Source organism: Neofelis nebulosa, chromosome 1, assembly GCF_028018385.1.
Source record: "Neofelis nebulosa isolate mNeoNeb1 chromosome 1, mNeoNeb1.pri, whole genome shotgun sequence".
Classification (NCBI taxonomy): Eukaryota; Metazoa; Chordata; class Mammalia; order Carnivora; family Felidae; genus Neofelis; species Neofelis nebulosa.
In genome coordinates this window covers 96,805,351-96,828,517 of record NC_080782.1, presented here as the reverse complement: position 1 = coordinate 96,828,517, position 23,167 = coordinate 96,805,351, and the positions used below count along the sequence as shown (strand labels likewise).

Genomic DNA, 23,167 nt, shown 5'->3' with positions numbered 1-23,167 from the left:
CTGTACTTGAACCTTTGATCCCAGATTGCCACTGGTGTTCAAATTTTCCCATCAAAAACTCCTGAAAACATTGATGTCTCTTTGGCTCAATACCTTTGAAAGAACCCAGGGTGAGTTTAATTAGTCACAGCCACAGAACAAAACGAAAATACATAAAATGACACAGGGTTAGGAATAGTATATGTGTAAAAAGTATTATTAAAATAAGGATTATTAATGAAATAAGGGGATTCTGTTTGTAGTTATTAATTGAAATAGGAGATGCCAAGATTGAGATGCTAGGATGAAACATCAGAAAATACAATCACATCTCGTTTAGCATATTCTCTGCTTAACAGAGAATTAACCAGAAAACTTTTTGGATGACAGTCCTTCCTTGTTGAACGTTCTAAGAAAGGTATCAATGTGCTTTCTTTTCTTGGCAGAGAATGCCAACCATTTGCCATACATTTTTTAGAAACTTTGATTCCTTGAGTTCCTCTCTATGAACATATATCTACTGAGTACCTACTACTCAGATATCTATTGAGCTCTTGAAAAGTGATTTATGTGACAGAGGAACAGAATTTTAATTTAATTTATATATTTTTTTTTTAATTTTTTTTTAACGTTTATTTTTTTATTTTTGAGACAGAGAGAGACAGAGCATGAACGGGGAAGGGGCAGAGAGAGAGGGAGACACAGATTTGGAAGCAGGCTCCAGGCTCTGAGCCATCAGCCCAGAGCCTGACGCGGGGCTCGAACTCACGGACCATGAGATCGTGACCTGAGCCGAAGTCGGATGCTTAACCGACTGAGCCACCCAGGCGCCCCAATTTAATTTATATTTAAATAGCCACATGTAACTTTAGGCTACCATATTTAGACAGAATAATGTAGATCCTGATTCTGCAAACTTATTACTTACATAACCTTGGGTAAATTACTTAACCTCTCTATAAAATAAGATCAATAGATACCTTTTAGGAAAGTGATGATTTCATTGGTTAATGTATATAAAGTATTTAGCATAATGCCTGGCACATAGAGTAAGAACTCCATAAATCTTAGGCACGATTACTCTAATCTGTGTTACATATTATGCAAGTATCAAGGAAGGGAATAGAAAGATGGGAAAAATACAATTCCCATGCTTCAGACAGTTGTATTTCAAATGGACCTTGCCAAGAAGTTTCAACAGCAAGGAGCTTTGGTGTGATGGACACAGTCTGAACAGAGGTAGGGCAGCTAGGGTGCTAGTCCAGGCAGTGACTCTCTTTTTTTGTTTTTAATTTATTAACAAACATGTAGATAGTCTGTTCTGTATCTGTACATTAGAAATTTCAAAATCTTTAAGTAGAAAAAGCTAGGTAATACTGTAAAAGTTTTATATTACTTATGAAATTCTCTTTTAGTCATCTTAATATATTTTGATATTGATTACAAAAAATAAATAGAAAAGTTTAAAAATGTTTCTGGCCCTATCTTTAGTGTTTTATGTATATTATCTCTTAAATCTAAAGCATAACCCTTTATACTACAAGCCTATAAGCCATTGTCTCAAATCTCTGAGGCCAGACATGTTTTATTAGAGTTCTAAGTTTTCCAAATTTTAGACAGATTAGGACATATAACTCAGACAAGTGTTGTTATTCCATTAATGAAACATACTTTCATCAAATGGAATAAGTAGGGATTCACATCATTTCTGGATAGCTTCCTACAAATGGATTACGAGATTAGGTTTTGACATCAAAGAAATTATGGCTGTTTTTAGTTTTCAAAGAGTTCTGAAATGTGGAATTCTAGATAATTCCTTGTGTTTATATGTATTCTCCATATTTGTGAAGCTGTTATTGGTAGAACCTCATATACTCAGGTTTGTTTGTACCAATCCTCATGTACTTTCCATCCTTGCCACATAGTAAAAGGGCTAGTCTTGACTGACAGCTTGCTGAGCTTGCCTTTAATGTTATGTCTCTTGTGCGGTACGTGGTTTTGATGATGACTGAACCCTCATTTCATTTATTGCTAACTGCTATACTTTCCATAACTCAGACAAGCCAGCAGGTGCCCAGTGAGAATTTATTGAATGCGTGACTCCACCCACAGATAACTCTGAAAGTTCTAATTTTTGTAGCTCCTCACATGTCATGGAGTTTTTCGAGCATAGTAGAGTGAAAGGCAAGATAGGGGCATCATTAGTTTGTATAAATTGCTTCATGTCTTGTTTCATGGTATAGTATAGTCAAAATAGGAAACAAGAACACCACTGTTATTGTACATAGTGGGAATGATTATCAGTGGGGTTAGTAATGTACAATGTCCTTATGTGGATGTTGGATGTTGGATGTTGATTGGTACTTCATTTCCTTGCTAGATTTACTGTAAAAACTTTTTTTTTTTCTTTTCCATATTTATTAGAGTGGTGCTCCCTACTTATGTCTAGTGGAAAGGCCATTCTTCTAGGAATTGGGAGGATTGGGTCAGGCACAATGTTGCTGGTATTACCTGCATTACACTGGGAAGGCAGTTTGTTTTGAGGGTCTTGATATCCTGATACCAGAAGTTTGTTCAGAAGGTAAAAGTTGAACTGAATAAAATTCCAAGATAGCAAAGTGTGAAAACTTGGCATTTGATTGTCTCCTTTGAGCACTTACCTTACTTTCTAGGCTTCTTTATTGCCCAGGGAAGCAGTGACCCCAGGCATAACAAAGGTTCCCCAACTATGGCACCTACCTTCTCTGCATTGTTCCATTGTCCAGAATTAGTGTTGCTTGTACTCTTGATTCCCATTCCCTTAGTTCTGTGCCTGTTCCCTGAATTAGATACCAGGAGAAAAATCAGTTTGGAAATTAAGATATTTTAGGGAAGGGATTTGGAGCAGCATACACTTCGTATAACTCTGCATGTCTTTCACTGCCTCCATGTCAAAGTTTAAATAAACCTTAGAGCACAATTTTACCCTCCCAAATTTCCCTTGTCTCTTATCTCTCTCTCCTTAGTTTATCCCATAAAAAATCCTCTCTACTGCAGTCCCTACAACCCTTTTACTTGTCATGATGCCCACCAATGCTTTATTGTTTGTTCTTTCAGAGGTTGGGATTCAATAGATCCTCTGCCTGCACTTCTGCGTCTGAGGTTTTTTCATTTTTGTACCTTGCGATAGCAGATCTACCTCTTGACTTCCTTGCTTTGAATGGAATTCAGTAAACCAGAAAGTTGGCGATGAGGTCACTTCTTGTAAGAATACACCCCTTCCTTTCTCAGTTTGATATTTGATACTGGCTGATAGTGTAAAAGTATGTCAACAAGGGGCTTTCAGCTTTCTTTTCCTTAAGCAAAGTATTGGACAAGAGTCAAACTTGTAGAGTATAGGGCAAGCCCTAGCACAGTGATATGAACACGGCAGACAAATGGTTGCTTTCAGCTGGAGAGAACTAGAGATAGTGAAGGTGGAACTAATAGTTCCAGACTTGATCTGAACAGTGTCACTGTTCATGAAGGTTTTAGACTGATACACACTAAGGTTTTATCTTAACTGATTATAATTTTCCAGAGAATAAAGCCTTTAACATTATGTATTTTATTTATTTTTTAAAGCTTAATCTTCTCACTAGTTTTTTTTTTTTTTTAATTTATTTATTTTTCAGACTGCGTGTGTGAGCAGAGGAAGGACAGAGAGAGAAGAGAGAGAATCCCAAGCAGGCTCCGCGCTGTCAGTGCATAGCCTGATGTGGGACTTGATCTCACAAACCGTGAGATCATGAGCTGAGTCAAAACCCAAGAGTTGGATGCTTAACCAACTGAGCCACCCAGGCACCCCAACATTATGTATTTCGCATGTTTGTATGCTGTGCTCACAGAAAGTATGGGTGCTAATAACAGAGGAATACACATTCTGGAGCTTTGGTCTCCAGAGCTAGATAAGAAGCCCAAGGTTGTATGCAAAGGGATGTTTGTAATTTATAGTGAGACTGAAAGTCTCAGACAAGAAATGACACGTTCATATTTTATGACTTAGGACCAAAACACCAGGATTTCATTTTGTCAGTATTCTCCTCCATGAGACACTGTAATGGAATCTTGTGGTTTGTTCCACATTTACTGTTTGTCACTCATAAAATATTTCCTAATGCAGCAGGATCATTGGCCTACAATTCATTAAATATTCAATGTAAGAATTTTATAACATTTATGAAAGAGCACGGTACTTAACCTGATTATTATTAAATGTATACCGTTAAGTGTATACCATTGCACATTTAGATTACAGGCTAAGTGTTGCTTTGCAGTTTACAAGGAACTTGAGGGGCACCTGGGTAGCTTAGTTGGTTAAGCATCCAACTCTTGATTTCAACTCTGGTCATGATCTCACGGTTCGTAGGATCGGTTTGTGGGATTGAGCCCTGTGCCAGGCTGTGCACTGACAGCATGGAGCCTGCTTGGGATTCCCTCCCTCCCTCCCTCCTTCTCTCTCTCTCTCTCTCTCTCTCTCTCTCTCTCTCTCTCTCTCTCTCTCTCTCTCTCTCTCTCAAAATAAATGAACCTTAAAAAAAATAAAGGACCTTGAAATTATATGCTAAAAAATATTCTAGTCTTCAGGTAAGACTGTGTTGGATATCTAGAATTTAAAGGAAAGGCTGGACTCTTGTTTAGTCTTTTTTTTTTTTTTTTTTTTTTTTTTTTAAGTTTATTATTTTGAGAGAGAGAGAGAGCGGGGGAAGGTCAGGGAGAGAGGGAACAGGGGCTCCACACTGACAGCAGAGAGCCCGACACAGGGCTTGAACTCATGAACCATGAGATCATGACTTGAGCCAAAGGCAGACACTTGACTGAGCCACCCAGGTGCCCCAGGCTGGACTCTTGTTTAAACATACTGTCTTTATGTGCTAACACGATTCACCAACCTCATCAGACAGAAGGGATCATTTTGCAGCCATAAGAATTCACTGTCTTTGCTACCAAGCCTGTCCCGAGGGTACCAGCCAAGTATCTCCTTGGTATTCTGGGAGCCCCAGGTGACCCCTCAGAGGAGCTCACAAACTTTTCCCTCCTTTTCCTCTTGTTTCTCCTCCACCCCCTTTGGCAGTCATCCCCTGGGATGCCACTTGAGGCCAGGGCCTCCTCACTAGTGTTGCTTGTTCTTCCAGGGCACACTGATACCTGTGACCATGTCCTGCAGTTTCTAAGCATGAACATTTAATATGCTAAAGTGGTAGTACTATATTCTTAGATGTTTTGAGAGGAATGCTTTACTCTGTCACATGTCTGTCCTTCAATGACTCCTGAAAAGACATTCTGTCAGCTCCTCCTTAGAGCCATCTTTCTTCACAGATCCAAGTAGGAATCCATGGAAATAGTGGGGTTGGGGACTAGTATCTGAAGCATACTTTGTTCATAGTAATTTCCTTCGGTTGCTTGGCAAAATCTCTTCTCCCTCTCCTTTCTGGACCAAAAACTAATCAACCGACCAACCAAGCAAACTTCATACGAGAACACCCACCACTTCATGAGACCTGTGTGGTAACCATTCAGTCTCACCTTAGGTTGGATGTAGGATCCTAACTGCATTTATGTAAAGATACTAATAGTTATCATTGTTAGTAGATTGCAGGGGTTTTCCTACAGTCATTTCTGTCCTGCTGTTCACCTTGCTCCCCCAGTGACCAGCTCCTAGAAGCTAATGAGGCTGTGACCATGGAGCAAAACACAGCTCACAGCTCTGGATGTGTAGGGTGACCAGACTTCTACCCCCTGGTTATAACTATCTGAGTATGGATGAATCTTATTTACATCTCTTACTCATTCATACATAATCTCATTCATATATGGAAGGAATAACTGCATAGGTTAGTACATCCACTTTTGAGAGGAAAGAACACTATTAATATTTATGTCAGAATAATTAGAATAATATAGTATCCTAAATATGACCTGTGATATGAGTAAACTTAAAAACGTTATTTTTACCATGTTTGCCTAGTTATTTCCAAAACTATATGTTTCGATTATTGCTGTTTTTCTGTCTTTTAAAAAAAATCTTTACTTCTTGTTTATAAGGTTCTTTCTTGGAACAGTTGCTTCGTGGATTTATGCTGTATGATTAGTTTTCATTTCTAATCCTAACCTGATTTGTTTTCCTTGTCCCAACCAATTAGAAATGTTCTTATTTTTATTTTCAATGCAGATGCAGAGTTTGCAGGGTGGTACAGAGGCCATAGCCCGGCTGGATCAGTTAGAAGCTGATTATTATGACCTGCAACTTCAGTTGTATGAAGTACAGTTTGAAATCCTGAAGTGTGAAGAGTTACTATTGACCGCACAACTGGAAAGCATCAAAAGACTTATATCGGGTATGGTGTGCATTCAACCACATAAATCCAGGAAAAAAATTAATACATAGGGGAAATGCACATAGTCATCAGCTGCTTCTTCTGTTGAGACTAAGAATGTCTTAGTGTAAAGCCTTTTATTTTTTAATTTATTTTTTAATTTTTTTAATGTTTATTTTTGAGAGGGAGAAGAGGGAGGGGCCGGGGGGTGGGGCGCAGAGAGAGCTGGAGACACAGAATCCAAATCAGGCTCCAGGCTGTGAGCTGTCTGCACAGAGCCTGATGCAGGGCTCAAACTCAAGAGCTGTGCGATCATGACCTGAGCTGAAATCAGACAGTGAACCGACAGAGCCATCCAGGCACCCCAACGTAAAACCTTTTAAAGGAGCTCTGAAACTCAAGTTATTTAGTAGACTCAGCAATGCAACTGTGCTATTACCTTTGTAAAATGCTCACTTTGTAAGGTTGTTTCAGCCAGAAAAATTTTGAATTTGAGGGATGATGATACTTAACATTTATCGAGCATTTAACTGTGCCACACACTGCTGAGCACTTTGTACACACACTCACCCTAGAAGGTATATTTCCTAACAGTTGCTATTTTACAAAGAAGCTCAAGAGGTAACGGCTTTGCCTGAGGTTACAGAGTTAATAAGTAGCTTAGAACTCTGTTCTTTCTGGCTCCATGAGCTCCTACTCTTAACCACTACCCCTTGTTGCTGTTTTGTTACAGAAAAGAGAGATGAGGTGGTATATTACGACACTTACGAAAGCATGGAGGCCATGCTGGAGAAGGAAGAGATGGCAGTGTCTGTGCACTTACAGAGAGAAGAGCTACAGAAACTTCAGCAGAAAGCACGCCAGCTGGAAGCAAGGCGTGGACGAGTTTCAGCCAAGAAAGCCTACCTCAGAAATAAAAAGGTATAATAGCTTAGGTTATTTATCAAATATATAGCCTTAGTTTTAAGACTTTTTGTTAGTCATACTTAATCCTTGTCCCATATCTAATAATTGTAACATGATTTGTCACTAGCACTTACATGTTTTAAAACTAAGTGAGAGTTACTTCTTGTCAATATTCAAGCCATTATGTTAACATTATAGAGTTTTCTGAGAACCGCCTTGTTAAACACATTAGAACAGCCAGTGATGATGTGCTATTTACCTCTGACACCCCATAAGTGACTCTGGTAAAGGACAGGGTTGCAGGATGTCATGTAATGCAGTTCTCTGCTCCTGATTATTTAAGGAGGCCAGTCCTGTTGTATAATTATGTCTTGATTCTGATCTCAGTCTTTAAGGAATTCTATATATAAAGAAATTAATCCATATTCTTTACTCTTCACTCTTATTAATCTAAATCTGAGGTAGGGAAGTTGACTCCTGGAGAATATGCCCATTTAGACCAGCAGCCTCAGACCTCCTGCAACCCATCACATCACACAGAGTCAGGGGCTCTAAATGGTCTTGCCTTCTGCCATACCTACCCCCAGCCCTCACTCACCACCTGAGGTGGGAGAACTACAGGGGGTAAAAGGAGTGATAAAAGATGGCTGAGAAGAGAGGAAACTAGAAACACTAAGTCCTAAAAAGAAAGATAATGAGAAGATAACCTCTATGATACAAAACATGAAAGTAGGCCTTTCTGTGTAACAACGTCCTATATTCCTTGTCTACATGTCAACATGTTCACTGTCACAGGGTGTTTGGTCTATCCAGCATCCTCGGTAGGATTTCATACCCAGGGGAGTACTTGTGACTTTAAGTCATGCCCTGCCTTTCCTCTTGAAAAAATGATGGTCTCTGGCTATGCCATGACGACTTGAAGTCTATACTTTGTGATTAGATTTTTCTTTCTTTCTTTTTTTTTTTTTTTTAAAAGACAGAGAGAGTGAGCAGGGGAGTTGGAGAGGGAGAGAGAATCTTAAGAAGGCTCCATGCCCAGTGCAGAGCCAGACTCGGGGCTCAGTCTCAAAACTGTGAGATCATGACCTGAGCCAAATCAAGAGTTGGATGTTTGACTGAGCCACCCAGGTGCCACTGTGAATACACTTGTAAAGATGAATATTCTTTATGCATTTTTATTTTCTTTAATGCTATCAATAGTCAAATGAGATAATATTCTTTTGCCTAAAGTTGAGAAAGCTCCACAGATCAAAAACATTCTCATACTTGATGTGGTGACAAACCCAGAGCTGAGAGGAAGCTGTCCATCTGAGAGTCTCTCTTACTTTGACTATTCATATGTTTCACTGCAACAATGTTAGTTTTAGTCTTATAGGGTGCTACTTCAGATCTTGCTGGAGTTACTGGATACTGTATATGTAACATACCGTCTTTCTAAAGTCTGAAAATAAGGGATTATGGACCTATATCCTCATTTTATAATCAAGGGAATCAAGGCTACTGGTAGTTAAACAGATCACCCAAGGAAAAACAGCTAATATGGGGCAAAGGTAGAATTCTGTCTTAGGTCTGAGTGACATAGAAGTCTGAGTCATTGTATCACTATATCCTGTTACTTATATACAATCCTACCTTTGTTATCCCCTGGAGACTGCCCCAAACAGGTTAATTTCTTCATTCATACTGGTTAGGCCTTAGAGTCAACCCAATGTGGGTGAAAAATATGATACAAATGCTTTAAACTCTGGTTCACCAGCTTAAAAGATCATTTATCATATCACTTTCTCTGGTTAAAAGTTTGTATAGTTTTGAGAGTGTTGGAAACTAATGGCCACCTTTTTACCTGGAATACTTCTCCAGGAAGACCCAGGGAAAATGAAGACTTAGCATGATGCTACTATAAAGTTTCCAGATAATAGTGCATTATTTTGTAAAGAGGCACATAGTTCCTAGTTTATTATCATGTTTTTATTTATTTTGAGAGAGAGAGAGAGAGAGAGAGAGCGCGCGCGCTAGCAGGGAGGAATGGAGAGAGAAGGAGAGAGAATCCAAATATGTGAGGCTCAATCTCAAGAACCGTGAGAGATCATGTCCTGAGCTGAAATCAGGAGTCGGACGCTTAACTGACTGAACCACCAGGCTCCCCTCTTTCTTTTTTTTAAATCTTTATTTACTTTGAGAGAGAGCATGTGCAGGGGAGGCGTTGAGAGGGAGAGAGAATCCTAAGCAGGCTCTATTCCGTCAGCACAGAGCCTGATGCATGGCTTGATCCCACCTACCATGAGATCATGACCTAAGCCAAAATGATGATTCAGATGCTTAACTGACTGAGCCGCCCAGGTGCCTCTGGACAGTCTCTTTTCCTTCTGAATTCTCTAACCATAAGATACAGATTTCATGTTATTATTTAAAGCCCTCCAGGCAACTTCATGTTTTTTAACCCATCAAAGTTTAAGAACACAGACTTTAAGCCAAAAGTTGTAAATCCTTTTTTCTTGCCCAGCATAGTTTAAAGACTACAATAAGGGGCCTTGCTGGCTCGGTGGGTAGAGCGTGTGACTCTTGATATTGGGGTTGTGAGTTTGAGCCCCACATTGGGTGTAGAGTTTCCCTAAAAAAGATAAAGACTACAATAAGACTTAGAATCTTTTGGCCACAGACTTCAGAACTAAAAGAGACCTGTGAGATTACCTAAGGACACCCTCTTCAACTCTGTCTTGTCCCATCCCTCCCGATCAAAGACAGAGAGAGAGAGGGAGAGAAATGAGTTCTAGAGAAGTTGATATATATATATATTTTTTTAAGATCTTGATGATTTGGCTCATGCTGCTTCAGTACTCCAGTTGAGCAATCAGAGGTGGCTTATTGTTTGGTGTTTTCCTGTAGAAAACCATGTTAAGATTAAAATTAAACCCAATAAAATAAGCCCTGGTGTGGTGTTTTGAGTCTTTCAGGTTTCAGTTATATTAAAATACATTTTATGTATTTATAGGAAATTTGTATTGCAAAACACAATGAAAAGTTCCAACAACGCCTTCGGAGTGAAGATGAATACAGAGCCCATCACACAGTACAACTAGTAAGTTTGGACTCGGAGAATTAGAACAAAACTGGTTTTTTACCTGTCTCAAAGTGGATAAAATTTATAGAGAATAAGAAAATGTAAACAACTAGATATTAGCATTAATTCCATATATATGTATAATTGCAGTTCAATACGTATGCATATACACACACATTAAGAGCAGTTTGAGACCTACTGAGCAGAAGATAATAGACAGTTCCCATATACCTCCACACACTCACAGCTTCCCCTACCAAGCAAAGAGTAGTACATTTGTTACAGTCAGTGGACCAACACTGATACATCATTACCACCTAACGTCCATAGTTTACATTAGAGTTCACTCTTGGTGCTATTGTTGTTTTTGACGAACGTATAACGATATGAATCCACCATCATAATATCATATAAAATGTTTTTTAATGCCCTCAAAATGTCGTGTTCCATCTATTCATCTCCCTTTCTCTTCAAACCCCTGGCAACCGCCGATCTTTTTTACTGTTTCCACAGTTTTGCCTTCTCCAGAATGTTTAATTGGAATCCTACAATATGTAGCCTTTTTAGATTTGTTTACCTTAGTACTGTGCTTTTAAGATTCCTCCATGCATTTTCATAGCTTGATAGCTCATTTCTTCTTAGCACCGAATAGTAATCCATTGTCTGGATAACCACACTTTATTTATTTTTAAAATTTGTCTTATGTAGGCTCCACACTCAGTGTGGAGCTTGAACTCAAAACCTCGAGATGAAGAGGCGCAGGCTGTATTGACTGAACCAACCAGGTGCCCCGATACCATAGTTTATCGATTGACCTACTGAGACATGTTGGTTGTTCCCAAGGGTTGGCAGTAATGAATAAAGTTGCTGTAAACATTGATACAGGTTTTTGTGTGCACATAAGTTTTCATCTCTTGGGTAAATCCTGAGGAGCAATATTTGCTGGATCATAATGTAAGAGTTTATTTAATTTTGTGGGAAACTGCCGAACTGTCTTGCAGAGTGGCTGTACTGTTTTGCATTGCCACCAGCAGTGGACGAGAGGGTCCCTGTTGCTCCACATCCCTACCAGCATTTGGTGTTGTCAGTGTTTTGTATTTTAGCCCTTAATAGGCATGTGGTACGTGATGGTTATTTTAATTTGCAATTTCCTAGTGGCACGTGATAATGAGTATCTTTTCATAATGCTTTTTTTGTCATCCATCTGCTTTGCTGAGGTTATGTCCAGATCTTTTGCTCAATTTTTAATTAGGTTGTTTTCTTATTCCTGAGTTTTAAGAATTCTTTGTGTATTCTGGACTTTGCAAGTATTTTTTCCCCTATTTCTGGCTTGTGTTTTCATTCTCTTGAAAACATATCTTGCAGAATAGAACTTTTTAATTTTAATGTTAATGAAGTCCAACTTGTCAATTATTTCTTTCATGAGTTGTACTTTTGGTGCTGTATCTAAAAACTCCTCACCAAAACCAAGGTCATCTATATTTTCTCCTGGGTTATGTTGCTGGAGCTTTATAGTTCTGCATGTTACATTCAGGTCTGTGATCTGTTTTGAGTTAATGTACATGAAGAGTGTAAGGTCTGTGGCTAATTTTTTTTTTTTTTTTTTTTTTTTTTTGTGGATGTCTAGTAGTTCCAACACCATTTGTTGAAAAAGCTGTTAACTTCTCTTCATTGGATTGCCTTTGCTCCTTTGTTAAAGATCAGTTGATTGGCTGTGTTTGGATCTCTTGTGCTCTGTGTTCTCGCATCTAAGTCTTTTGCCTCTCCAAAGAAACCTTACAATCAGCTTGTCAGTCTCCACAAAATAAGCGACTGAGATTTTGATTAGGATTATGTCAGATCTGTAGGTCAAGTTTGGGAATAATTGACACCTTAACAATATTGAGTCTTCCTATGTGTAAACAAGGAATAGCTCCCCATTTATTATATTTTACTAGATTTATACCTAAACTATTAGATTTATGCCTAAATCTTTTTTTTATGGTAATATAAATAGTTTTTAATATCAAACTCTAGTAGATGTTCCTTGCTAGTATATTAGAAAGCAGCTGACTTTTATATGGTGGGGGGCAGGGTGGGGGTAGGAATCCCAAGCAGGCTCTGAACGACAGCGTAGAGCCCGATGTGGGTCTTGAACTCACGAACCATCAGATCATGACCTGAACCAAAGTTGGATGCTCAACTGACTGAGCCACCAAGGCGCCCCAGGATATTTCTATTTTTAGTTTTTTGAGGAATCTCCATATTATTTTCCATAGTGGTTGTACCATTTTACATTCCCACTAACAGTGTATGAGGGTTCCTTTTATCCACATCCTTGCCACCACTTGTTACTTCTTTTTGATTCTAGCCATTCTGACAGGTGTGAGGTGATATGTGATTTTGGTACTCATTTGTATTTCCTTGATGATTAGTGATAATTACTGACATTGAGCATGTTTTCATGTGTCTGTTGGCTGTTTGCATGTCCTCTGCCCATTTTTAAAGCAGATTATTATTTTCCTTGCTATTCTTTATGTAGTTTGGACATTAACTCCTTATTGGACATATCATTTGCAAATATATTCTTCGATTCAATAGGATGCCTCTTTGTTCTGTTGATGGTTTTGCCAGAACTTTTTATATTGGTGTAGCCCCAATAGCTGATTTTTGCTTTTGTTTCCTTTGCCTTAGGAGACCTATCTAGAAAATGTTGCTAAGACCAATGTTTAAGAGATTACTGCTTGTGCTTTCTTCTAGGAACTATCCTCCTTTTCACCACCTCCTCCTCCAGTAGGGTCAGTTTCTTCCTTGGTGCTTGACAGCTAACCCTCTCTGCTTAACATGCCTGCCACTTACCTCACCACCACTTACTCATTCCTGCTTCTCTCCTAGGGCTTAATATAGGGCCTGGCTGACACATAATTGGTAAGCATTTCATGGAAGAATGGTATTTCCTTATCTTAAGCAGCTTTTCCCCTACCATTTTACTCTCTTGGGTGGTATATTTTTAAATATTTATTTTGAGAGAGAGAGTGGAAGTAGGGGGGGTGGGGGCAGAGAGAGGGAGAGAGAATCCCAAGGAGGTTTGCACTGTCAACACAGAGCCCGGGTACAGGGATTGATCCCACGAACCATGAGTTCATGGCCTGAGCCAAAATCAAGAGTTGTACAGTTAACTGACGGAGGGACCCAGGTGCCCCTCTCTTAGATGGTATTTTACATGCTATCTTTTTTACTCTGTGAATTGATGAAGTTTTCTTGCTTTTTAGTTAATATTTTGTAATACTGTCCTATTATCTAAGCCAGGTGAATTTTTTTCTGAGTAATTATCTTGCTGTGTGTATGTGTATATCTGTATGTGTGTGTGTATGTGTATATACATATATATATATATACATACATATATACATATATATATATATATATATATATATATATATATATATATAAACATTCTAAATTTCTTGAGTCTTACTTTAAAAATCCTTCGATTATGAGCAGTTTTAATTACTGGCTTGCAAAAGTGCTTCTCTACCATTCCTATACGTTTTTAAAAAGAAACCTCATTGTGTTTATAAAGAGATAATGCATCATCATTATAAAAGATTAAAGCAATACAGGAAAACGTGAAAAAAAAAATCAATACCAAAATAGATTATCACAACTTTTCTATTCCTGACTTTATTTTGATTTTTCTTGGAGTTAGTTAACGTTCATGCAGGTACTACTTCCGGAACGTTTCATGGTCATCATACTGTGTTCTGGCATATTTTGGGAATTCTTGTCCATTTCCTTTCTAAGTCAGAAACAGTTTGTCTAGGTCACAGTGCCATATTTTCTCTCTGTCAAACTTCTGGAAACATTGAATGTTGTTGCTGTCGAGAGGCGTGAGGTCTCCCTTCCCTCAACCCATCTTCTGCCTGAATATTCAGTCTTTGTTTATTGTGGAAGTCTAGTGACTTTACCAGGTGATGAGTGTGCAACAGAGTTTTCTGAAACAGGATGTTCACTTTGTGCCTGAAGATTCAAGTCACCCTGTAGATTCCGATGTGGTCATCCACGACAAATGAAGCAGTAACTCTGACTAGAGGAGCTGGTGGGGAAGAAGAGAGGTAGTAATGTAAGGGAATAATGGAAGATTGAATTTGAACAGGATGAATGGAAGAGAGACAAGTTAATGACACACTGGAGACCACTGTCCTGTGCACACAACATTAACTGGTCTTGTAGGAGGTATCTCCAAGTTTTTAAAACAAAGTAGGAATAAAAGCCAAACCTATCTGCATAGCTTGATAGCCTTTTAATATTCTGCAAAATGAGATGTAATTAGATATCTTTTCATTGTTTGAACAGTATATTTTTTATTCCAGTATAGTTAATATACACTGTTCTATTTGTTTCCGGTGTACAGTATAGTGATTCACCAATTCAAGTTACTCACTGCTCGTCGTGATAAATGAAATGTACTCTTAATCCCCTTCACCTATTTCATCCGCCCCCCCCCACCTGCTCTGATAACCATCTGTTTGTTATCTGTAGTTAAGAGTCTGTTTCTTGATTTGTGTTTTTTCCTTTGCTCATTTTTTAAATTTCTTCAACTCCACAGATGAGTGAAATCATATACTTGTCTTTTTCTGATTTTTTTTCACTTTGTATTATACTCCGTAGTTTCATCCATGTTGCTGCAGATGGCAAATTTTCATTATGTTTGTGGCTGAGTAACATTCCATTCCATGTATATATACCACACCTTCTTTATCCATTAATGGACACTTGGGCTGCTTCCATAATGTGGCCATTGTAAATAATGGTGCAATAAATATAGGGGTGTGTATCTCTTTTTGAGTTAGTGTTTTTGTATTCTTTGGTTAAATACCCAGCAGTGGAATTACTTACTAGACAATACAGTAGTTCTATTTTTATTAATTTTTTTTTTTTTTTTTTTTTTAGAAAGAGAAAATGCACAAGTGGTGTAGAGGAGCAGAGGGAGGGACACAGACTCTTAAGCAGGCTCCCCTCTCAGTGTGGAACTCAATGCAGGGTTTGATCCCATGACTCTGGGATCATGATCTGAACTGAAACTGAGTCGGGTGGCTCCCTGGACTGAGCCACTCAGGAGTCTCTGCTTTTAATTTTTTGAGGTGCCTCCATACTGTTTTCCACAGTTGCTGCACTAGTTAGCATTAACATGGGAAAACATTTTAAATTTCTGTGCTGATAACTCCCAACTTTAAGGGGTGATATTGAGCCAAGTGATTCATGTAAAATGCAAGATACTTTTTCTAGCTGCTGGTTATGTTGGTTGAACTAATGTGCAGTGTCTACATTACTGGCCAGGTGGTTGCTGATTTTGTTTTTAAGGTCAACTATTTAATTTAGCAGAATATAGCAGCTACAGGTATTTTACATTTAAGCTGTTTAAGCCACAACCCCACAGGAACAATTTTAGTTCAGAGAAAATTTGACTTTATTTCAGCGCAAACATCTTTAATTGTGGGTAAATGCAAAAATGAAATAGTATTGTTTTTGTCAGCGTATCATTCTGGATTTTAAAATCATGATTTCTATTTAAAACTGGTAGTTTCATGCCATAAACACTGTTTAATGAATCATTCATTGGAGTTATCCATTTTACTTAACTGGGAGAGCTCTCTTTTTTCCCTATTAATAATAAAAATGAATGGGACACATCATAATGGAATTACTGTTAATTTTTTATCAGAAGAGAGAAAAATTACATGATGAAGAAGAAAGAAAAAGTGCCTGGGTTAGCCAAGAGAGACAAAGAACTTTGGACAGACTTCGAACTTTTAAACAGGTAATAAAAGTATGGCCCATCTGTTGTTTTTCATTGCTTTTTAAGCAGAGCTGCATACACACTCCTGTTATAAGATTATGATAAAAACTTGGTTTTCCCTTTTATTATTTAGAAAATAAAATTTTAAATTAATGTTTGATTACAGGGCTACCCTTCTTCCAGTTGTATCTGGAATTAATATTCTTGTGCTGTTGGCCTTCCACTTTAGTAGTGTAAGAGGAGTGGTCAGGGCCTCTGGCAAACCTGAATTCTTCTTGAGTTTTATAAAATTAATAGGCTCACAAGTGACTGTCCATTTTAGGCATGAACTTGTCACCAGAACACATTCAGTAACCTTACGGTGGTAATCTGTGGGAGGGACCAGTGGCAGAATTAGAGAATGGATCAGCTTACGTCAGAAATGGTTTGGCAGTTGTCATAAGTGCTCAGGAATCTACTTCCATTGTCTGTGCTGAGGGATCACCTTATAGGTGCAGGAAGCTCTTGATGAAATCCTTGTAGTATTATAGTGAAGAGAGTATATGGTGGTTGTGGACCACCCTGTGTTGAGTAAATGTTGTTCACCAAATCCATTAATGCTAGGTTTTATTATAATAAAAGAATGAGAGTTATGTATATCAGTACTTGAAAAATTTTATTCCCTCTCCTTCCATCATAAAATGTACATACTGTTTTGAGTTTTTTTTTTAAATGCCAAGAAACTTTTTAAAAAGATTAATGTTTTAATCTGTAAGCATTTGAAGATACATGTAAGAAACTAATAGTTCCATAGCTTAGTATATACCAATGGCATGTATTAAAACCATTTTTTTAATGTTTAATGTTGAGTGAGAGTGCAGATGGGGGAGGGAAAGAGAGAGACAGGGAGACACACAATCAAAGCAGGCTTCAGGCCCTGAGCTGTCAACACAGAGCCTGGCATGGGGCTGAAACTCACAGACCACGAGATCATGGCCTGAGCCAAAGTTGGACGCTTAACCAACTGGGCCACCCAGGCGCCCCAATAGCATTGATGTTTGATATTTTATATTGCTATTATTTTTCCACTTAAGCTAGTGATTTCAGTAATTAAAGATCTTTTTTAAATCCTGTGGTAATTTTGAATAGTTGACTTCTTAAGTGGATAAGAGGGAATAGGGCCTTGATAAAAGATTTGATAAGCAAATAGAGTTGGATGACGGCTGTTGAAAGAGATTATGCTTTGGTATTCTGGTCTTCTGTATAACCGTACCAAAGAATTTCCCCCTGAAATCACAACAGCTCCGAAACAACATCTTGGACCTGAAGGAGAAAATAGCCATCAGTTCATAGATTGTTGTAAACTAATTTGACCAGTTACAATCACTTCTACTTTTTTAGAGGTACCCTGGCCAAGTCATACTTAAATCAACCAGATTGCGACTGGCTCATGCAAGAAGAAGAAGCACAGCCAGTCCTGTGCCCTGTGAGGACCAGTGTGACTCTCTGCCAGGAGCACTACAGGTAGAAGAGAAAAGTGCAAAGGCAGAGGAAGGAATAGGCGAGCTTGGGTCATCACACAAAACAGAAGCCCAAAGCCTCGCACACCTTGAAGATACTTCGCTAGCACAACTTGAAGCCGCTTCATTACCTCTCAGTGGTGTTACCTCTGAACTGCCGCCCACTGTTTCTCTTCCACTTTTGAATAATACTGACCTCGAACCAGGTTCCGTTACCATAGATCCACTCCCCCCACCGCTTCCTCCAACACCACCTCCCCCGCCACCACCTCCTCCCCCTCCCCCCCCCACCACCTCTGCCTGTTGCTAAAGACACCTCCCCAGAGACACTGGAGAAAGGTCTGCCTAGAACAGAGGCGAACGAGAAGAGGATCCCCAAGTCTGCGAGTGCCCCCTCAGCACATCTCTTTGACAGTAGTCAGCTGGTCAGTGCCAGGAAGAAGCTCAAAAAGACTGCTGAAGGTTTGCAGAGGAGGAGAGGTAAGTTAGAAACACATTTTTAATCTGTTGAGTAAAGTGAGTCATAATCAAAGGCCCTTTTATTTCATAGGACCCAACAAAGCTTAAAACATTATTTTATTTTGGGCATTATTTGATTGCAAATAGGTTTCAAAGTCACAGCCTGGCAGAATTCTACCAACCCACATCAACAAATGAGCCTAGACACAAATGTGTACCTTCTTGAGCTCTTAGGGATGTTTTAAAAATTATATATTCTGAGGTGGTACTTAATCTAACTGGTAATACATAGTAAGTGGCTCCTTTTGTGTTAAGAAGAAAATCTGACTTCATTTTTATCATTTTTTAAATGTATTTTTGAGAGAGTGCACATGTGCACAAGCAGGGGAGGGGCAGAGAGAAAGGGAAAGAGAAAATCCCAAGCGGGCTCTTTGCTGTGAACATAGAGCCTAATGCAGGGCTCAGTGTCACCAACCGTAAGATCATGACTTGAGTCAAAATTAAGACTTGGATGCTTTTTTTTTTTTTTTTAATTTTTTTTAATGCTTATTTATTTTTGAGAGAGAGATTGACAGAATATGAGCGGGGGAAGGGCAGAAAGAGAGGGAGACACAGAATCCGAAGCAGGCTCCAGGCTCTGAGCCATCAGCACAGAGCCTGACACGGGGCTCGAACTCACGAACCGTGAGATCATGACCTGAGCTGAAGTCGGACGCTCAACCGACTGAGCCACCCAGGCACCCCAAGAGTTGGATGCTTAACCAACTGAATCACCCAGGTGCCCCAAAAATCTGATTTTAAACCTAGGAAATACAAGCACAGTATTCACAGAAAAAGTAAGACAGTTGGGAAGGGCTGTCAACACTAAGATGGCTTTGGCAGGACCATGCAACATTTGGTCACATATTTATTGAGGGCCTTGATACACTCTTTGTATAAAAAAAAAAAAAAAAAAAGGAAAGATAGTAATATAGACAATTTATTGTGTGTCCGATATGCCTTAATAAAGCTCTTTTTGAAAAGAACAGAGAATAATCCCTCTCTGTAGCTTTCATTGGGAGAACATTATATAAAACAATTTGCATATTACATTTTAATCTGAGAGACCGTTTAGTAAAATATTTCTTACCATAACTGGAGTAGAATTTCATATGTAAAACAACTAAATGGTAAAACAGAACAATCATCGTAGTAGGGGCACCTGGCTGGCTCCGTCGGTAGAGCATGTGACTCTTGATCTCAGTATTGTGCATTTGAGCCCCACATCAGGGGTAGAGTTTACTTAAAAAACAAACAAAAACAAAATAAAATCTCTTAAAAAAAAAAACCATACTGGATCAAAACTTAGTTCTTTAAAATTACATTTGTAACTCAAATTGCTCTCTGAATTTAGATTGTGCTGGTGCCTTTGGGAGTCTCAGCTATGAAATTCCTAAAGACTACCTCCCAGCTCCCAGTCTGCTTAGGTGTCTTAAGGGGAAATTATAAAAATACTAATTTGGAAGGTGAGTCTGGCTTTTTTCCTTTAGGTTTTATTTTTGAGAGAGAGAGAGCAGGGGAGGGGCAGAGAGAGAGGAAGACACAGAATCTGAAGCAGGCTCCATGTTCTGAACTGTCAGCACAGAGCCCGACTTGGGACTTGGACTCAGGAACTGTGAGATCATGACCTGAATCGAAGTTGGAGGCTTAACCAGGAGTGCCCCGGCTTTTTTTTTTTTTTTTTTTTTTTTTTTAAACAAGTACAGTTGGTATTTCATGTGTTTTTGGCATACCTGTCCATGGTTCATGGTTCATTTTGTTTTCAGTGTCCTTGGCTATCACAGTCCTAAAGTCTAGAGGTTATCAGTTTGACTCTAATTGTGATCCTAACTGTAATTCTTCTCTTTCATTTTATAAAGTGAGCTCACCCATGGATGAGGTGCTAGCTTCCTTGAAGCGTGGTAGTTTTCATCTGAAAAAGGTTGAACAGCGAACTCTGCCTCCTTTTCCTGATGAAGATGATAGTAATAATATCTTGGCACAAATACGGAAAGGGGTGAAATTGAAGAAGGTACAGAAGGAAGTTTTGAGAGAATCCTTCACACTTTTGCCTGACACAGATCCTCTAACACGGAGCATCCATGAAGCTCTTAGAAGAATCAAAGAAGCGTCCCCTGAGTCAGAGGATGAAGAGGAGGCTTTACCCTGCACAGATTGGGAAAACTAACAAGTAAATGGTCTTAATTTCTTTAGTAGCATTCACTAATAGTGGATGATGAGGTCTGTTATATTTTATTGATGAGGTTTATTGTTATATAGCTCAGCTATAGAATCGACCATAGATCTGTAAACTTCAGGTTTTGTGTAGTTTCTAGAAACCTAACAAACAGTAAAGCACTTTTCAAAGATATTGTTATATAAATGCCAGGTTTATACCTGCTCATTAAAAATTTCTACAGTATAGCCCAAATAAAGAGGATAGACTGATTCCAGTAAGGTGGCAGTCTTACTCTTACTTTAAAACCCAAAAGCTCTTTCCTCACCAAAGTATTTCAGGTACAGCCTGTTATATATATTGAATTTTGATTTTTTTTTTTTAATGTTCATTTTGAGAGAGGGAGGAAGAGGGAATGAGTGGGGGAGGGGCAGAGAGAGGAGGAGACACAGAATCTGAAGGAGGCTCTAGGCTCTGAGCTGTCATCAAAGAGCCCTATGTGGGGCTCAGACTCAGGAACTGTGAGATCATGATCTGAGTTGAAGTAGGACCCCAACCAACTGATCCACTCAGGTGCTTGCTCCCTTGAATTGTGATATCTGCTTAGCTGCCCAGAAAGGAATTGTCTGAGATCAATCCAGAAAAATTACTGCATTGTTTGGTTATTTAGCTTTCTAAGCCTTTAAAATTAAGGTTAAAATTATCATTTTAAGGCTTATCACAGTTACTGCATAATCCAGATAAAATTGCAGCTAAAACAACAAACATGTAATAAGTGTATGCATACCTTATTGGGTATGCCCATGGTATTGGTTACACATTGGACATTTTCCTAAAGTAATAGAGTTGTTACTCTACCACATTTTAGGAAGCTAATTACATAGTACTGTGGCACAAATTCTGCTGAATATAGAGTCAGTAAAGATAACATGCTATATATAGTATATAGAGAACTGATATTAGTCATAACTGAAATTATATAATTTGTGCAAACTGTAATGCAACTATGCAGATATATTCTATTAAGCATCTTAATTGCTCTCTTGATGGACTGTTTCTGTGGGCTTCACAATATTTACCAAACTGGGGAAGACTCATAGTTCTGGAAGGGGAATAAAGGAATAATAAACTTACTTATTAGCCAGTGCTTTTTAAACATGCCTGATGGTAAGAATTCCCTGAGAGATTATTAAAAATGCAGACTCCTGGCTTTCACTCCCATGAATTCTGAGTAGATCTGAGGTACATGCAGGCGTACATGTGGATTTTGAAAACTCCATACAGAAAAGGTAAAGTATGTCATTAAGGTTTTTATACTGATTACATGCTAAAAGATACTGTTTTGGATATATCAAATAAAATACTACTAAAAGCAGTTTCACTTGTTCCTTTTGGGCATGGGGCCATTAGGAAAATTTAGATGTTCCTGTTTTATACTCTCATCTGTACCACTTCCCTTCAGGATCTACTGTCAGTAGCTTTAACAAAATGGGGGTGAAAAATCTCAACAAGTGGTTATGCTCCAGACAACATTTGATAGCACCAGTGTTATGCCATGGGTATTGGGCTGTTGGTATCTTTTTCCCCCTGTTATTTATAGAGGCCCTAATTATCATGTTGTATGATTCAGTGTTTTCGAATCCCAAAATAATTTCAAACCATTTGTGCTTAACATATGTACACTATGCTTTGTAGAAGATAGCAAATATATTATTGTGTATACTCAGTGCTAGAGACTCAGGGTGTGTGACTGGGAATCTTTTTCAATCTTGTAGATTGTCTCCCACTTAACAGTGCTTGTTACCTGTCGTCTTGTCTCCTGCTTGAAGCTTCTCAGTGAGCTGCTAAGCCTATGCCTAAAACTACCATCTTAGCACAGATTGGGCCTTCATATAAGCGAGTGTTTAGTCCTTTTGATACAGCTGCCCACAGTAGCCCAGTTCGGGTATGTGACCCACCTGCTGTTTCTCAGGCCAGCCCATCATTTCTGTTCTGCCATCTCACCGGATCCTGCCCAAGACATAGACATTGCAGCAGCATTTTGTATGTCCAGGTGCCTCCATGGTTATTTATAGCTTTGGGCTGCTAATTTACCCTTACAGCAGGTGTTAAGAATATGCCCAGGATGAATATCACTTTGAAAGTTGCCTAAAAACTTTTTTTGGCCGATTATTTATGACTGTTGTATGTGTTAGAATGTTGAGGGAAACAATGAAATGGTCCCAGAAAATGTATGAGCTCAGATAATCTGCAAAGTCACTTAAAAACAAAACAAAACAAAAAACAATGCATCCTACACCAGAAGCAAACCATAGACTAGTTGTAATCCCTACCAATTCGAGCAGGCAGTGATAAAGGAGCTATTCTCACTGCCTTGTCTTGTGGTCTTGGGAAATCATTAAAAAAAAAAAAAAAAAATTTTTTTTTTTTAATGTTTGTTTATTTTTGAGAGAGGGAGACAGAGGCCAAGCAAGAGAGGGGCAGAGAGAGGAGGAGACACCAAATCCGAAGCAGGCTCCAGGATCTGAGCTGTCAGCACAGAGCCCAGTGTGGGGCTTGAACCCATGAGCTGTGAGATCATGGCCTAAGCCGGAGTCAGACACTTAACCAACTGAGCCACTCAGGTGCCCCTTGGGAAATCATTTTTAAAGACTGAACTTTTAGATGGCTTCTCTACAGATGGATAAACAGGCTATAATTTGTATTTCCTATTAATCAGTTTTTTGTAGATTTTGTTTCTTTTTCAGAGAGAGAGAGAGCAGGGGGGAGGGGCAGAGGGAGAGGGAGATTGAGAATCAATCCTGAGCAGGCTCCACACTGCCAACGCAGAGCCCAACAGCAGGGCTAGAACTCATGAACTGTAAGATTATGATCTGAGCTGAAATCAAGAGTTGCACACTTAACTGGTCAAGTCACTCAGGCACCCCTAGTTTAAGATTTTAAACCATTAGCTCT

General features: G+C 38.8%; 1 protein-coding gene and 1 long non-coding RNA gene across 2 annotated transcripts in view; one reads left to right on the top strand and one right to left on the bottom strand.

Moving 5' to 3' along the window:
• JMY (junction mediating and regulatory protein, p53 cofactor) overlaps window positions 1–23,167 on the top strand; it is a 100,758-nt gene that overhangs the window by 70,550 nt on the left and 7,041 nt on the right. The window contains 7 exon segments of the mRNA XM_058728779.1: window positions 6,170–6,335; window positions 7,048–7,235; window positions 10,213–10,299; window positions 15,986–16,081; window positions 17,441–17,839; window positions 17,841–18,039; window positions 19,917–20,227. Of these exon segments, the coding sequence (XP_058584762.1) occupies window positions 6,170–6,335; window positions 7,048–7,235; window positions 10,213–10,299; window positions 15,986–16,081; window positions 17,441–17,839; window positions 17,841–18,039; window positions 19,917–20,224 (1,443 nt within the window). The 3' untranslated portion in view covers window positions 20,225–20,227.
• Window positions 13,738–23,167, bottom strand: part of LOC131511006 (uncharacterized) — a 31,624-nt gene continuing 22,194 nt past the window's right edge. Inside the window, exon 5 of the long non-coding RNA XR_009261297.1 lies at window positions 13,738–14,356. This is a non-coding gene — a long non-coding RNA (uncharacterized LOC131511006). The remainder of the gene's footprint in view (window positions 14,357–23,167) is intronic.